Source organism: Conger conger, chromosome 5 (assembly GCF_963514075.1).
Source record: "Conger conger chromosome 5, fConCon1.1, whole genome shotgun sequence".
Classification (NCBI taxonomy): Eukaryota; Metazoa; Chordata; class Actinopteri; order Anguilliformes; family Congridae; genus Conger; species Conger conger.
In genome coordinates this window covers 67,567,381-67,585,384 of record NC_083764.1, presented here as the reverse complement: position 1 = coordinate 67,585,384, position 18,004 = coordinate 67,567,381, and the positions used below count along the sequence as shown (strand labels likewise).

The 18,004-nt window shown below is 44.5% G+C and overlaps 2 protein-coding genes across 5 annotated transcripts in view; one reads left to right on the top strand and one right to left on the bottom strand.

Moving 5' to 3' along the window:
- Positions 1-954: 954 nt before the first annotated feature.
- LOC133128472 (GTPase IMAP family member 7-like) lies at positions 955-9,811 on the bottom strand. 2 transcript variants are annotated; one of them, XM_061242036.1, is made up of 6 exons: positions 9,748-9,811; positions 4,868-4,963; positions 4,552-4,782; positions 4,263-4,285; positions 3,116-3,234; positions 955-2,678 (listed from the first exon to the last, which is right to left on the bottom strand). In XM_061242036.1, the coding sequence occupies exons 3-6, from the start codon at positions 4,747-4,749 to the stop codon at positions 1,951-1,953; spliced, it is 1,068 nt and encodes a 355-aa protein (XP_061098020.1). In that variant the 5' UTR covers positions 4,750-4,782; positions 4,868-4,963; positions 9,748-9,811; the 3' UTR covers positions 955-1,950. The 2 variants fall into 2 exon arrangements, with proteins under 2 accessions (XP_061098020.1, XP_061098019.1); XM_061242035.1 differs by lacking the exon at positions 9,748-9,811 and adding an exon at positions 5,569-6,227.
- A 765-nt stretch (positions 9,812-10,576) lies between these two features.
- The window catches only part of LOC133128473 (ankyrin repeat domain-containing protein 13C), a 12,772-nt gene continuing 5,344 nt past the window's right edge, over positions 10,577-18,004 (top strand). Inside the window, exons 1-6 of one of the 3 annotated variants that reach the window (XM_061242037.1) lie at positions 10,577-11,361; positions 12,487-12,528; positions 14,029-14,133; positions 14,545-14,630; positions 16,722-16,767; positions 17,117-17,183. In XM_061242037.1, coding sequence (XP_061098021.1) covers positions 10,980-11,361; positions 12,487-12,528; positions 14,029-14,133; positions 14,545-14,630; positions 16,722-16,767; positions 17,117-17,183 — 728 coding nt within the window. In that variant the 5' untranslated portion in view covers positions 10,577-10,979. Of the gene's footprint in view, positions 11,362-12,486; positions 12,529-13,987; positions 14,134-14,544; positions 14,631-16,721; positions 16,768-17,116; positions 17,184-18,004 lie in introns of those variants that run through there. The other 2 variants (XM_061242038.1, XM_061242039.1) reach the window with 2 other exon arrangements.

The following is an 18,004-nucleotide window of genomic DNA, read 5'->3' as shown; positions in this document are numbered from 1 at the left end:
ACGGGAATAATACCATTTTATGGGCAATACTCTTGCTGTCTGCCAGTGCAAGTGGAACCCCAAATGCAAAATACACCGCTACTTGCGTCGTTACAATAACCAGTCGATCTATCATTTGGTTTGCTAAATATATTTCCAAACTAAGACTATTTTGGGTCACAGAACAGTGTTAGGGTTAGGGTTAGGTGGATTTGGGCTACAGTGTATCTCTGTCTGTAGTAAAGCAGGTACCTGGGGCAGTAGTTTTGGGCTACAGTGTATCTCTGTCTGTAGTAAAGCAGGTACCTGGGGCAGTAGTTTTGGGCTACAGTGTATCTCTGTCTGTAGTAAAGCAGGTACCTGGGGCAGTAGTTTTGGGCTACAGTGTATCTCTGTCTGTAGTAAAGCAGGTACCTGGGACAGTAGTTTTGGGCTACAGTGTATCTGTCTGTAGTAAAGCAGGTACCTGGGGCAGTAGATTTGGGCTACAGTGTATCTCTGTCTGTAGTAAAGCAGGTACCTGGGACAGTAGTTTTGGGCTACAGTGTATCTGTCTGGGCCAGTAGTTTGGGGCTACAGTGTATCTCTGTCTGTAGTAAAGCAGGTGCCTGGGGCAGTAGTTTGGGGCTATAGTGTATCTCTGCACAGAGGTTGGGAGAGAGCTCATTTTGACAGGAGGCCGGCTGCACCCAAAAAAAAAAAAAAAACAATTTGGGCTGGACTTTTTAGCTGAGGCACTAGTTTTGGCCAGTCACATGATTTGAGTGAAACTTAAAAATGTAACATTTATCTTAGCTAACAAAAACGGAATACTCAACTGAACCCTAACCCTAACCTAAGCCCAGCTGACGCAAATGGAAAAACGTTTTTTTGTCGTGTAAACATTGGATCAAAAACCAGAAAAAATATACAGAAAAGCACTGGCTTTTTTTTATTCTTGCACACGTTTTTATTTGTGAAAAACATCGAGTTGGATTCATTTAGCTGAATTTAAGCTGAATAAACATTGACATTCTAACTTTATGTAGCTAAACAGATATCTATGAATATTCAGAAGGTCAACAGCTTAAAGCCCTCATGACAATATAGCCTTATTCCTTATTTCCTAGGTATATAGTTTACACTCAGTGAGCACTTTATTAGGTATTTATTAGACTGATTTTTTAGACTTATTGGTCTTCTACTGCTGTAGCCTGTCCACTTTGAGTTATGATGCGTTGCGTTGTGTGTTCAGAGATGCTCTTCTACATACCACTTTTGTAATGTGTGGTTATTTGTGTTACTGTCACCTTCCTGTCAGCTTTGACCAGTCTGGCCATTCTCCTCTGACCTCTCTCATTAACAAGGTGTTTTTTTATATTATATCACATTAATGGTATTTGGCAGATGCTCTAATCCGGAACAACATACAGTTGATTAGACTAAGCAGGAGACAATCCTCCCCTGGAGGAATGCAGGGTTAAGGGCCTTGCTCAAGGGCCCAACGGCTGTGCAGATCTTATTGTGGCTACACCGGGATTAGAACCACCGACCTTGCGGGTCCCAGTCATGTAGGCTGTTTTTTGAGCAAACTGTTGTGCATGAAAATCTCAGGAGATCAGCAGTTCAGCCTCATTTGGTCTGAACAACAGCTGAACCTCTTGCCCACATCTGCAGTCTTTTATGCATTTAGTTGCTGCCACATGATTGGCTGATTAAATATTTGCATTAACAAGCTGGTGTACAGGTCTACCTAAAACAACAATTTAATTTTAATTAATTAATTGTAATTATTTTATTTGACTTCATGCAGAAACTTAAAAAGATCAAGCCCAAAGCCATAATCAGTGGTTCATATTTATCCAAATTATTAAGGAAATGCAGACAAATATTGTGACAGACAATGGTTGATTTTTAAGGTGTGATTATAGGTCCACTGTGGTACAGATTATATCATGTATGATGTGAATAAAGAGAGGATGTTTGTGCGTCTCACTGTGTAGGGCACTTATTCTTGTTATAAGCTTCCAATTGTGCGTCCAATTGTGTTCCGAATCCTGCTAGAATTTCCTGTAGCTTCCTGTTTTCTATCTCTTTAATCTCTTCTTCAGCCCTCTTGAACATCTCATTGGTGTAGCAGCCTCCTCCATTGGTTTCCACCATCTTATCAATCTTCTGCAGCAGCTCTGTGACCTGAGAGCTATCCTCCCTGTTGTCATTGTTAAACACTTGGTATCTACCACCACACCAGTGTGTAGTGAAATGTGCCAGGACGCGATTGACACTCAGAAATTGTTCAATAGTTTTGTTCTTCTGTCTGTCTCCTTTAGTGAACAGCACCATGGAGTATTTGGCTAATTCAGGACCGAAGGTCTCCTGAATGATCTTCACTGTGTCCTCCTCCTCCTGTGTAAATCTGCCCAGCTGGATCACCACCAGGAACACATGGGGTCCCGGGGGGGACAGAGCGATGCACTTTGTAATCTCCTGTTTGATGTCATCATTACTGCGCTTTGTGTCAAACAGGCCTGGAGTGTCAATCACAGTCACCTCTCTCCCACACACAATCCCTCTGGCTCTCTCACACTGTTCTGTCACAGGGGAAGAGGAGCTCTGTGATTTAAACACCTTCCTCCCCAGGATAGTGTTTCCTGCTGCACTCTTTCCTGCTCCAGTCTGTCCCAGCAGAACAATCCTGAGCTCATTAAGCGTTTCTGGTCCTGTGGAATAATACATTCACTTCAGTTAGCTCTGCACAGTGCTGATATCAGTGCTGATGTGGTTTGATCTTAAAAAGGCGGTTCTTCCAGTGGCATAAACAGGCTTCTGCACTCCTGGGGCTGGTTGCACTGACTGGACACACTCCTGGTCTTAACGTGATGTCTGACGTAGAATGTGTGCAAAGTCAGATAAAAAATACACCTGTTTCACCACCTGGGCGTAGCACTACTTCAGGGTGTAAATTCTAGGTGTAAGTGAAGCTTTTGGACTTAAGAGTTAAGACCAGCTCTTTTATGTGCAGCTGATGCAACCGGCCCCAGGACTCTTACACAGACAGGACCAATATGACTCTGACTGGCTTCATCAGCTTGTGGAAAGATGCTGAAGATTCCCCCTGTACAGTGACAATGTGGAGCTCCCTGCCCCCAGTACTCACTGTATTGAACAGTCCCCAGCATCTTCTCCCACACTCTGTACTTCAGACTGCCCAGGTGCTTGGCCACATCAATCAGCGCTCCTGAGACCTTCTCTGGATCCCCCAGTGTGCACTGGGCTCTGCAATAATATTCAGGAGTCACTTGTGCTGTGGGCGTGGCTTCATTACCATAGAAGATTATCAGCAGCAACATCAGATCTTCATTCTGTAAGAAAATGGCTCCATCCCTCCCAGCGTTCTGCCACACAGCCCCACTGAGAAACACACACTCACAGCCCCACTGAGAGACACACACTCACAGCCCCACTGAGAGACACACACTCACAGCACCACTGAGAGACACACACTCACAGCCCCACTGAGAGACACACTCACAGCCCCACTGAGAGACACACACTCACAGCCCCACTGAGAGACACACACTCACAGCCCCACTGAGAGACACACACTCACAGCCCCACTGAGAGACACACACTCACAGCCCCACTGAGAAACACACACTCACAGCCCCACTGAGAGACACACACTCACAGCCCCACTGAGAGACACACACTCACAGCCTCACTGAGAGACACACACTCACAGCCCCACTGAGAGACACACACTCACAGCCCCACTGAGAGACACACACTCACAGCCCCACTGAGAAACACACACTCACAGCCCCACTGAGAGACACACACTCACAGCCCCACTGAGAGACACACACTCACAGCCCCACTGAGAGACACACACTCACAGCCCCACTGAGAGACACACACTCACAGCCCCACTGAGAGACACACACTCACAGCCCCATTGAGAGACACACACTCACAACCCCATTGAGAGACACACACTCACAGCCCCACTGAGAGACACACACTCACAGCCCCACTGAGAGACACACACTCACAGCCTGACCCCACTGACACACACTCGTAGGAACGTGGGGGTGGGAGGATTAATATTGGAGAGAAATATTCATTTAATTACTTTAATATTTTTTAATGTTCCCTTCATGTGTAGTCATAATTAAAGCTGCAGTAATTATTACAGAGAGAGAGGCATTTCTAACACATTCCACAGTACCTTGCTGATAGAACACTACAGGCTATTACAGGACTTTTTATACTTAACCTGATGAGAGAGGATAGAGTTTGCTTACCTGTTTTGTGTGTCCTTGTGGCACTGAAATAAGGAGAGTGAATTATTATCATTGTAGCAACTCCATTTAAATTGTGTGAGAAAAGAGTATGTTACAGAACATGCTTTAGATATTACAGTATGACATAGAACACAAAATAAGCTGCTTTAACATTGTTGTATACTTATGTGTGGATGTAGGATGAAGCCAAACTTGTAAAATACTTTGCCCAGAGGACACTACTGTTTGATAAAGTACATTAACAGCAGTTTATATAGAGACCTACAGACACAAAGTGAACAGGTCTTACCTGCAGGAATGAGATGTCTTCAGCTCCCAGCTCCTGTTCTATGGCTCTGATCTGTTCCGAAAGGGATGATATCTCTTCTGTCATCTTCTCAATCTTCTCCTTCATCTTCTGACTCTTCTGCTCCTCTTCCTCCCTCAGTACAGTGATCCTGGCTGCCTCTTCATCTTTTAGGAACTGCTGAAGTTTCTCAAACTCCATCTTTATCTGTCTCTCTGTGTGCTGGGCCTGGCTCTGGAAAAAACATTATTCACCATCATTTCAGCACAATCCAGTGCTGCATTTTCAACACTGTGATTTAAAGGCCTCAGTACAGTACCTTGATATCCTCTGCTGTTTGGTCACAGGTTAGTTTCACTGCATTAAAGGCTTTTAGCTTCTCCTGCAGTGGAGCCAATGCAGTCCTGAGTTTCTCCTGGAAAGAAATGAGAGTCCACTCTTTACTGAAACAGACCGACAGTAAACTTCACTGCTCAAACAGACCCACAGTAAACTTCACTGCTCAAACAGACCCACAGTAAACTTCACTGCCTACACAGACAGCACAAGAGCCCCTGCTCAGGGCCAGACTGGTCAAAGCTGACAGGAAGGTGACAGTCACCCAAATAACCACACACTACCTCCACGCTAATAACCATACACTACAACAGTGGCCCCTCCCTCCTGACTCTCTCTGTCAGTCATGTGACACATAGTTGGGAGCTCAAACTGCCGTCAGGCCTGAGAACTAAAATGCCTCCTTTTGCAGATCATTACACCTCAGAAATACATAAAATACTGTCATTAGAAATACAAATTCATGATAAATATTATGATTCACTTTTTATTGGACAGAAAAATATTCATGTTTTCAGTTTCAACAGCTTCACCACGGTTTCGCTCTACAAGCCCAACTTTCTCATAATATGAGAATAATTCTCTCCAAGAATTTACAAATTAAATGTGTAAAACACTAACAATTCTGTTTAAAAGCATTGGAAAATTAAATGATTAAAGTCTAAATTCTGTTAGCAAAGTTACCTTATACTCTTCTGCAGCCTCCTGAACTGGTAGCAGTTTGTGGTTTTCATGTTTTCTTGAATTTTGACAGACAACACAGACGGGTATTTGATCCTCCAAACAGAAGAGTTTGAGTTTCTCACTGTGCAGACTGCAGAGCACTTCAGATCCTGCTTCAGCTCTCTGACTTCTCTTCTTTAAGAACGCCTCACAGATATTCCTCAGAGACAGGTTATAGGGAGGATGAGCTAGAGAAGATCTTCTCCTGCAAACTGGGCACTCCTGAGATCCCTTCTCTCTCCACCAATGCTGCAGACAGGCCTCACAGAAGCTGTGACTGCATCTCAGGACAACAGGATCCCTGAAGATTTCAGAGCACACAGGACAGGAGAGGTCCTCTTCCAGGAGAGAAGATGCAGACGCCATTCTGTCCCGTCTGTAGCTCAGTAATGGCTTCTGCTAAATCTGTAGTTTAGTTTCACTTTTACTTACTGCTGCTACACAGATGAAATGGCTGCCTTTAAATTAGTCACAAATCTCTGTTCTTCTCAGTCTCTTATCTTCCCCCTGGCAATATCTTCAGAAGTTCCTTTTTTTTATTTTTTATTGATATACCGTGACATTACATCATGAGATCCCCAGTGTAAGTAAAGCTTCGTCTCAGAGGACTTTGCGCTTCCTCTTAGACACACCTGATTATCAGAGACACGTCCTGCAGGGGGCAGCATTGTGCCACTGAGTGGCTGATCTGCCAGCAGTTTTACACCAGCCCTGTTATTTAGGTTCTGTCAGTTCTCTCTCGTTAACGTGAATTGGATCTTTCCACAGATAAGCACAAGCACACACCCTCCCTTACTTTACTTTATTCGGTTTATTTTTGCACATTGGTAAACATTTCAGTAAATGTGCCAGTTTAGCAAACATGGTTCATTTCCAACTGGAGTCCCTGGGCAAATGCATTAAAAACACAAATACAACCGGGGACCGGGGTTCGATTCTCGGTCCTGCCAAAAGCCAAGTTTGGCCGGCTCACGTGGGGCAGCAATAATTGGCTCGCTGCTCCAGAGGGAGGGACTTGGCAGGGTTATTAGATCGCCGCACAATAAGCACCTCGGGCGCCTCGGAATCACGGCAACGGGCACGAGACGAGACGGCTTGAAGAAGGCGTGTCGCTCTCATTCGGGCCGCCGAGGGACGGGGTACGGGCGGTACATCTAATACGACTACCACCAATTGAATCAGACAAGGTACAATTGGCTACCAAATTGGGAGAAAAAGGGAAAAATCTGGAAAAAAAAATAAAATAATTTTTTTTTTTTTAAATACACAAATACAAACATAAAGCAAACACATTAATGTAGAAAACAGATTTATAAAACAGAGCTCACGTATCAAGCTCTTTGGATATTACAGAGCATACTTGTTACTCTCCTAAAAATCAGTGGTTGGCTGAGCTGAACCTGCTGGCTGACCTGCTGTTTGCAGGCTGAGGATGAAGGGTTGATGGTAAATGGTAAATGGTTGGAATTTATCTTCTCATTCACCCATTCATACACACACTCACACATCAACGGTGATTGGCTGCCATGCATTAGGGGCCAGGTGTCTTGCTCAGGGACACTTCGACACACTGAGGGCCATTGTATCCACATGAGGTAAACAAGCCCAAAACCATGTTCGCGCCTGCCATCTAGTGGTAATCATGTGCTACTACATCTGTTCTGAAAATGATTTACAGTAAAGGTGAATAAAAGTGCTCAGTACTGTTTTCAGTGTTTAATGTTGTTTGTGTGTCTTTAGTCACTCCATAGGGCTGGCACACATTCACTCACATAATGTTGAGAACTGGCCAATCAGCCCAGCAATGCTGGCCTTAGTTACCCTAAAAGCTAAATAGTATCCAGCACTATATCTATAATATCCCTGTTTGTTCGGTCATTAACGAAAAGGAATGGAAACATGCAGATGACCTGCAATAGTGCAGACAGTGTTGTTGGTCATAGTGAGTGCAGACAGTGTTGTTGGTCATAGTGCAGACAGTGTTGTTGGTCATAGTGAGTGCAGACAGTGTTGTTGGTCATAGTGCAGACAGTGTTGTTGGTCATAGTGAGTGCAGACAGTGTTGTTGGTCATAGTGAGTGCAGACAGTGTTGTTGGTCATAGTGCAGACAGTGTTGTTGGTCATAGTGAGTGCAGACAGTGTTGTTGGTCATAGTGAGTGCAGACAGTGTTGTTGGTCATAGTGAGTGTATTTTGCAGTATTGCATTGAAGAAGGTTTTGTTAGCCTCTTCAAAATCTGTAAAAAAGCAATTTGTGCTACAGCAGCTCTTCTGTGGGATCGGACCAGATGGGCTAGCCTTCTCTCCCCACGCTCATCAATAGCAGCTCTTCAGTGGGATCAGACCAGATGGGCTAGCCTTCTCTCCCCACGCTCATCAATAGCAGCTCTTCTGTGGGATCAGACCAGATGGGCTAGCCTTCTCTCTCCACGCTCATCAATAGCAGCTCTTCAGTGGGATCGGACCAGATGGGCTAGCCTTCTCTCTCCACGCTCATCAATGAGCCTCGGGCGCCCATGACCCTGTCGCCAGTTCACCGGTTGTCCTTCCTTGGACCACTTGTGGTACTAACCACTGCATACTGGGAACACCCCACAAGACCTGCCGTTTTGGAGATGCTCTGACCCAGTGTTCTAGCCATCACAGTTTGGCCCTTGTCACAGACCAGCTTTTTTATGTGCAGCTGATGCAACCGGCCCCAGGACTCTTACACAGACAGGACCAATATGACTCTGACTGGCTTCATCAGCTTGTGGAAAGGATGCTGAAGATTCCCCCTGTACAGTGACAATGTGGAGCTCCCTGCCCCCAGTACTCACTGTATTGGACAGTCCCCAGCGTCTTCTCCCACACTCTGTACTTCAGATTTCCCAGGTGCTTGGCCACATCAATCAGCGCTCCTGAGACCTTCTCTGGATCCCCCAGTGTGCACTGGGCTCTGCAGAAATATTCAGGAGTCACTTGTGCTGTGGGTGTGGCTTCATTACCATAGAAGATTATCAGCAGCAACATCAGATCTTCATTCTGTAAGAATGCTTTGACTTATGGTAGAACCTATGCACTTGTTGTAAGTCACTTTGGATTAAAAGCGTCTGCCAAATGACTAAAATGTAAATGTAAATGTAAGAAAATGGCTCCATCCCTCCCAGCGTTCTGCCACACAGCGAGAGAGAGACAGACACTCACAGCCCCACTGAGAGACACACACTCACAGCCCCACTGAGAGACACACACTCACAGCCCCATTGAGAGACACACACTCACAGCCCCACTGAGAGACACACACTCACAGCCCCACTGAGAGACACACACTCACAGCCCCACTGAGAAACACACTCACAGCCCCACTGAGAGACACACACTCACAGCCCCACTGAGAAACACACACTCACAGCCCCACTGAGAAACACACACTCACAGCCTTTAAACTACTTTTGATATTTAACCTGCTGAGAGAGGATGGAATTTGCTTACCTGATTTGTGTGTCCTTGTAGCTCTGAAATAAGGAGAGTGAATTATTATCACCGTAGCAATCTGACTGACTTTGTTTATTTATGGGGGAGAGGGGGGGGAATCAGGAGGGAGGACTAAGGTAGTTTGAAAAGGTGTGATTCTAGTCTGCGTCACAATATGGGGAGGGATTCTGCGGTCCTGACAGTCACTCGACCGCCAGGTGCACGTAGAGAGGGAACCGTAAGGCGACCAGAGCTGGCAGACCAGAGCTGGGGAGTAGGGAGTGATTAAGGATTGTATGTAAGGTGGGGCAGTCCCCTTAGACATGGCTCAGGCAGTAAGAGCAGTCGTCTGGCAGTCGGAAAGTTGCCGGTTCGTTCCCCCGCCCGGGCTGTGTCGAAGTGTCCCTGAGCAAGACACCTAACCTCCAAAGGCTCCTGACGAGCTGGTCGGGGCCTTGCATGGCAGCCAATCGCCGTCGGTGTGCAAGTGTGTGTATGAATGGGTGAATGGGGAAGCATCAATTGTACAGCGCTTTGGATAAAGGCGCTATATAAATTCCTGCCATTTACCATTTACCATTTACCTTAGCAGCCTGAAATGCCAACACTAGGGCCTTGAATCAGATGCGTGCGGCAATAGGAAGCCAGTGGAGGCCAATGAGGAGTGGGGTGACATGAGCCAACCTGGGATGACTGGTGATCAGGCGGGCTGCAGCATTCTGGACCAGCTGGAGGGGCTTGATGGTACACGCTGGGAGACCGGCTAGGAGGGGGCTGCAGTAATCCCACAGCAGGGCTGCCCAACCCTGTCCCCGGAGATCTACCGTCCTGTAGGTTTTCACTCCAACCCTAACAAAGCACACATCATTCAACAGCTAGAGCAGGGCTGCCCAACCCTGTTCCTGGAGATCTGCCGTCCTGTAGGCTTCTGTTTTTGTTTGGTTGTGAAATTCTCTTAACAATTTCTTACGGGTTATTTTACCTTTGAACTTTCCAACGGCCTGTAGATTCGGATAGCTTTTCAGATCATCCGCTATTGTGCGTCTTACGTGGAGTCACGGGTGGTCAGTATCGCCCTCTGGTGGCTACACCAGAGTCCTGCAAGCGGCACTGAGGCCTATTGTGTAACACACGAACATTCCTCGGATTTTCTTCTCATTTTTAAGGTGGAAAGATCCAGCAGGTGCGGGCAAAAAAAGATAGAAGTCTGTCCATAGGCCTACACGACTGGAGTGCCATGCAAGTGAGGATTTACAAGAAGTGGCATCCATTTGCGATTAGATATTTTTCAGGGGACAGAATTTAGCCTCAACACAGGGCGTCCCGGGGCGTCAGCAGTAATCAGATCGTGCACAGGTGACGCCGTATTATCCGCTACTGAGTTGTAGTCGATAATAACCACTTGACTTATTATACAGTTCAGTGATAGCCATTTATTTCACCGCTCCACGCCAGCTTTAAATAAGCGAATCTGCGCGTTGGCTCTGCGCATCGGTCAAGGGCGTTTGTCACTTTGGGAGGGGTCCCGTACTCTCGCGAGATCAGGGACGGAAGATGACAGATGGATCTCTATCGGCCGTTCGGTAGGATGAGCGGCTTACCGTCCCGTGGCAGCTATGAACGACAACATTATGTCGCTATAGTAAGTAAAACGGGGGAGACCGCATGCAACTAACTGTCCGACAACAGTTGCATAATCGGTAGTTCTGGGTTCGTTTTATTCGTTAACGGCATTGTGCGTTATTTTTATTTCTGGGGGATTCCGTGTTTTCATGTTACGTGAGCTGCCGTTATTGTCCCCGTCGATCAACTACAGGCATCCATTGCAACGCCAGGGAGTATTTACATCGGTTTCCTCGGGTTAGCTGGGGGTTGGATCAGATTATTTTGTTGCACACTTTTTAAACTCTTAAAAAATGACTGGAGAAAGGCGTCGCTCTCTGCGCAAGGATCCGAAGCAGAAGAAGGATATGGAGGCGGTGGAACACGACGAGGAGGCGGCGGGGACGTTAACGGTGTCCAGGAATAACAGGATCAAAGCAAACAAGATCTTCAACAATCACAAGATGATCAAATCGCCGTCAACGCAGCATCAGCATCAGTTATCCCAGATCAACGCCAACACCAACGACACTAACGCTAACGCTAACTCGAACACAGCCGCCACCGACGACAACAAGAACCCCCTCGTTCACAATACGGAGGATTTCCCGGTTCACGAGTGTGTGTTTAAAGGAGATGTGCGCCGGCTGTCCTCGCTAATCCGGACACAAAACATCGCTCAGAAAGATGTCCACGGTAAAGTGATCTTAACGTTACACGACAATGGCTAAGCAGAATATCCATTGCCTATATTATGTTAAATGTACCATACTATTTAGCTTTTCATATATGCAGTGTCCTGTATTTGGCACATTGGTGTTCATCACCTCTGTGACACAAACAAATGTACGCACGCACGCACGCGAGATAGCCCCATACGCAACTTCTCGCCGAGCGCGGTCGTTCTGCGGTTTGCTGTACAAATAAAAATGCTGTACGAGTCTGGTACCTCGACGTGCGTGCAGACTAACGTTTTATGAAGCCGGTGCATTTCATATTGTGGGTTCTATCTCCTCAGCAAGATCCAAACTCATGTTACATCTGTTTCAGATGCTGCTTTTATATCTCTCTGTACAGGTGTACCTTTATGGAAAGGGTGAAAATCAGGAGCAGATACACACACACAGACCGTCAATGACATTTCCCCAATAATACACACACACACACACACACACACACACACACACACTCTGATACAACCCCTTTAATCACTTGTCATCTGCAGCTAGAGAATAAAATGTGGGCATGCTGTCCTCCTCCATACACCGCGGTGCTATCCCCCATACAGTGTGGTGCTATCCCCATACAGTGCGGTGCTATCCCCCATACAGTGCGGTGCTATCCCCATACAGTGCGGTGCTATCCCCATACAGTGCGGTGCTATCCCCATACAGTGCGGTACGGTCTTCTCAGGGAATGTCTACCAAGAGTAGGCATTCAGAGCTATTTATTATTTAACCCGTCAATCAAACAGGACACATCCGGGCAACAAGAAACACCTGTCAGTCACATGTTTAAATTTTTCTGCTCACGTAAAAATTGGCTGGTCTGATACCAAAGGTGCTATGTTCTAAAAAACATACCAGGAAATAAAAGCTGAAATCTCATGAACATCTTTTGACCTCAAACTCAATTGTCTTCAGTGTGTAGTGAAAACCTTGCTGTTCCACTTTTTAAAGGAACTGTATCAGCATGTGTGTGTACTGAAATGTCTGAAATGTGTGTCTAAAATTTCCCTCGGGATGAATAATGTATCTATCTATCTATCTACTGAGTGAGGAGATATACCAGCACACTTATCTTCTCTTCTCTGTGCCATAGGAAACACACCTCTTCACCTGGCAGTTATGATGGGACACAAAGGTGAGTGTCCCGTGTGTGTGTGTGTGTGTGTATGCGTGTATGTGCGTGCGTGTGTGTGTGTGCGTGTGTATGTGTGTGTGCGTGTGTATGTGTGTGTGCGTGTGTATGTGTGTGTGCGTGTGTGTATGTGTGTGTGTGCGTGTGTGTGTGTGTGTGTGTGTGTGTGTGTGTGCGTGTATGTGTGTGTGTGTGTACGTACGTGTATGTGCCTCTATAGCCTGTACTACGTGGACTACAATAGTGTTTAAAAAAAAATAGCAGTACAACATCAGTAACCTGATGAACCACTGTTATTAGTAGTAGTGATATTTCTGCGTGGCAAATAATTTACTTGTAGATGTAGTAGTGTAATAGAAAAACAACAGGCCCAACTGTCATGACGTACACACTGCTTGTTCTGAGTAATTGACTCAATTCAGTTTAATTAGAGAATTCATTAAAACAGAAGCAGAAGAAAGCAAGCAGCTACTGTTAAAACGGATCGAAGAATAGTCAGAACGGCAAAGATTCAACCATTCATCAGCTCCAGAAAGATCAAAGATGATCTACAATTACCTGTAAGTGCTTTTACAGTCAGAAGATGTTTGATCAAAGCTAAGCTATCAGCAAGAAGCCCCCGTAAAGCACCATTGTTGAAAAAATAGCATGTGCAGAATCAGTAAAAATTTGCCAAGGAACACATCGATTGGCCAAAAAAGAAATAGCGTAACATTCTGTGGACTGATGAGAGTAAAATAGTTATTTTCGGGTCTAGTGGTCGTCGACAGTACGTCAGACGACAGTACGTCAAAAGGATTGAGGTCATGGAGTGGCCAGCTCAATCCCCCGAACCTCAACCCCATTGAAAACTTGTGGGGTGACATTTAAAATGCAGTTTCTGAAGCAAAACCCAAAAATTGACAGGAAATGTGGAATGGAGTTTGTTCATCCTGGGCTGAAATATCTGTATCTAGGTGCCAGAATTTGGTTGACTTGATGCAACACAGATGCGCAGCAGTTATCAAAAACAATAGTTATGCAACTAAATATTAGTTCAGTAATTTAAAGTCAAGTTAAATGTAGACACTGCCATTTTTTTTAACAGAATAATATTCCTTTTCTTTGCTTCCTGTAAAAGAATAATGCAGACTTGATAAAATTTGTTAATGCTTTGATTTGGAATTGAATGTGTGATGTTTCCACTACATTTGAAATATGGAACTAAAAGCTATTAAAAAATAGTTGCACTTTATCCACTTTTTTTTAAAGCACTGCTATTTATTTGAACACAGCTGTATGTGTACTGTATGTACCTGTGTGTACCTGTGTACCTGTGGCTTAATGTGGTGTTTGGTGAGCTTTGTTGTGTTGTGGGTGGGCAGGTGAACAGGTGGTTTCGCCCACCCCAGCTCACCGTGAATAGCACCGCTGTCCTTCTTCCTGGAGGTGTGCTGCTATCCCATAAGTCTTTGCACTGTAGGGGAATTACTACCGGGCCTTCCCCTCTCTTCCTGCACGCAGAGTGCGCCCATCTGCTCCTGGCCCACAATGCACCAGTGAAGGTGAAGAACGCCCAGGGGTGGAGCCCGCTGGCAGAAGCCATCAGCTATGGAGACCGACAAATGAGTAAGACCCTGACCCCTGACCCCTGAACCCATCTCCCCTCACTAACCCTTAGAGTGCATAATATACAGAGGCAGCACTGCCAATAGAAACCTCTGGGGAGATTCCCCATGCAGGGCAGCAGGAAGTGCACAGGGTCCTCTCACTGCTCATGCACATAGGGGTCCTTCCCCGGGGGCTCTAGTCCAATGGGAATGCGCCAACAACAATCCCTGTGCACAGGGGGGAAAAAAACATGTAGCAAAAAAAATATGTAGCATGGATTGAACCATTGAACCTCAGTATATGAGTAGAAATAAATGTAATGTGTGTGTGTGTGTGTGTGTGTGTGTGTGTGTCTGTGTGTGTGTGTGTGTGTGTGTGTGTGTGTCTGTGTGTGTGTGTGTGTGTGTGTGTGTGTGCGTGTGCGTGCAGTCACAGCCCTGCTGAGGAAGCTAAAGCAGCAGTCCAGAGAGAGCGTGGAGGACAAGAGGCCTCGGCTGCTGAAAGCACTGAGGGAGGTCAGGACCAGCCAATCAGCACACACTAACATTTATACACACATCAGCACACACTAACATTTATACACACATCAACACGTTTAAACATCAGCACACACTAACATTTATACACACACCAACATGTTTAAACGTCAGCACACACTAACATTTATAAACACATCAGCACACACTAACATTTATACACACATCAACACGTTTAAACATCAGCACACACTAACATTTATACACACATCAACACATTTAAACATCAGCACACACTAACATTTATACACACATCAACACGTTTAAACATCAGCACACACTAACATTTATACACACATTAACACGTTTAAACATCAACACACACTAACATTTATACACACATCAACACGTTTAAACATCAGCACACACTAACATTTATACACACATCAGCACACACTAACATTTATACACACCAACACGTTTAAACATCAGCACACACTAACATTTATACACACATCAACACATTTAAACATCAACACACACTAACATTTATACACACATCAACACGTTTAAACATCAGCACACACTTAACATTTATACACACATCAACACATTTAAACATCAGCACACACTAACATTTATACACACATCAACACGTTTAAACATCAGCACACACTAACATTTATACACACATCAACACGTTTAAACATCAGCACACACTAACATTTATACACACATCAACACGTTTAAACATCAGCACACACTAACATTTATACACACATCAACACGTTTAAACATCAACACACACTAACATTTATACACACATCAACACGTTTAAACATCAACACGTTTAAAATCAACACACACAAACATTTATACACACATCAACACATTTAAACATCAACACACACTAACATTTATACACACATCAACACGTTTAAAGATCAACACACACTAACATTTATACACACATCAACACGTTTAAACATCAACACACACTAACATTTATACACACATCAACACGTTTAAATATCAACACACTAACATTTATACACACATCAACACGTTTAAAGATCAGCACACACTAACATTTATACACACATCAACACGTTTAAACATCAGCACACACTAACATTTATACACACATCAACATGTTTAAACATCAACACACACTAACATTTATACACACATCAACACGTTTAAACATCAGCACACACTAACATTTATACACACATCAACACGTTTAAACATCAACACACACTAACATTTATACACACATCAACACGTTTAAACATCAACACGTTTAAAATCAACACACACAAACATTTATACACACATCAACACGTTTAAACATCAACACACACTAACATTTATACACACATCAACACGTTTAAATATCAACACACTAACATTTATACACACATCAACACGTTTAAACATCAACACACACTAACATTTATACACACATCAACACGTTTAAAGATCAACACACACTAACATTTATACACACATCAACACGTTTAAACATCAACACACACTAACATTTATACACACATCAACACGTTTAAATATCAACACACTAACATTTATACACACATCAACACGTTTAAAGATCAGCACACACTAACATTTATACACACATCAACACGTTTAAACATCAGCACACACTAACATTTATACACACATCAACATGTTTAAACATCAACACACACTAACATTTATACACACATCAACACGTTTAAACATCAGCACACACTAACATTTATACACACATCAACACGTTTAAACATCAACACACACTAACATTTATACACACATCAACACGTTTAAACATCAACACGTTTAAAATCAACACACACAAACATTTATACACACATCAACACGTTTAAACATCAACACACACTAACATTTATACACACATCAACACGTTTAAATATCAACACACTAACATTTATACACACATCAACACGTGTACATTTATACCTGCATGTTCAAACTTTAACGCCTTTATATACTGTATGTCTACATCACGTTTATTCACTCGCACCTATAAACATTTGCACATACATATTTACAAATTTGGACATTTACACATGCAGACACACACTGATGTCTTTTTCTCTCTTTAAGTTGGGTGACTTTTACCTGGAGGTTCACTGGGATTTTCAGAGCTGGGGTAAGTTTGGTTATTTACCGTTTACTGGGGTAAATGGGTCAGGGTTGTTACAGGAGACTGGGGTAAAGGGGGTAACAGTCAGGGTTGTTACAGGAGACTGGGGTAAATGGGGTAACAGTCAGGGTTGTTACAGGAGACTGGGGTAAATGGGGTAACAGTCAGGGTTGTTACAGGAGACTGGGGTAAATGGGGTAAATGTCAGGGTTGTTACAGGAGACTGGGGTAAATGGGGTGAAGAAGTCATCTTGTTGCAGAGGTTACAGGGAGCAGCTCCGTTTGGTGACTGGGTGCTCGTTATGGGATGGGTGATTGACAGCAGCTGACTGTTCTGCGTTTTCCCCTCATTTAGTGCCCCTGCTCTCCCGCATCCTGCCGTCCGATGCCTGTAAAATCTACAAGCAGGGGATAAATATCAGGTCCGGCTCCTACTGCACTGCACACCAACTGCACAAACCCAGCCCCTACTGCACTGCACATCTACAGTATGAACCCAGCACTCTGGGTTCTACAGTGCAGCACTAACCCAGCACTCTGTGTTCTACAGTGCAGCACTAACCCAGCACTCTGTGTTCTACAGTGCAGCACTAACCCAGCACTCTGTGTTCTACAGTGCAGCACTAACCCAGCACTCTGGGTTCTACAGTGCAGCACTAACCCAGCACTCTGGGTTCTACAGTGCAGCACTAACCCAGCACTCTGTGTTCTACAGTGCAGCACTAACCCAGCACTCTGTGTTCTACAGTGCAGCACTAACCCAGCACTCTGTGTTCTACAGTGCAGCACTAACCCAGCACTCTGTGTTCTACAGTGCAGCACTAACCCAGCACTCTGGGTTCTACAGTGCAGCACCATCAGCGTTTATTTCCCTTCAGTGATGGGATTAAGCCTGAGCCTCATGGTTAGAGGTTAGCGTTAGAGTTATGATGTAAATGGAGCGTGGCAGAGATGTTGTATGGAGAGATGTGACTGACATGAACATCAGGTTTCACCACCTGGGGGCGACTATGAGCACTAAAACGGTATTAGACTGAGCAGAATAAAATGGGGGTCAATTCTCTGGATAAGAGCGTCTGCCAATAAATTCTCCTGGAACTCATTTGAAAGTGAGACTGAAGCAACCACTGATTGCATATCAGCTTATAATGATTATATGTGTTATAAACATTAGATCATCTAACAATGACAGTAATGCTCCAGTTCCTCGAAAATATCTGAAATGGGCTGGGATGACCATTTT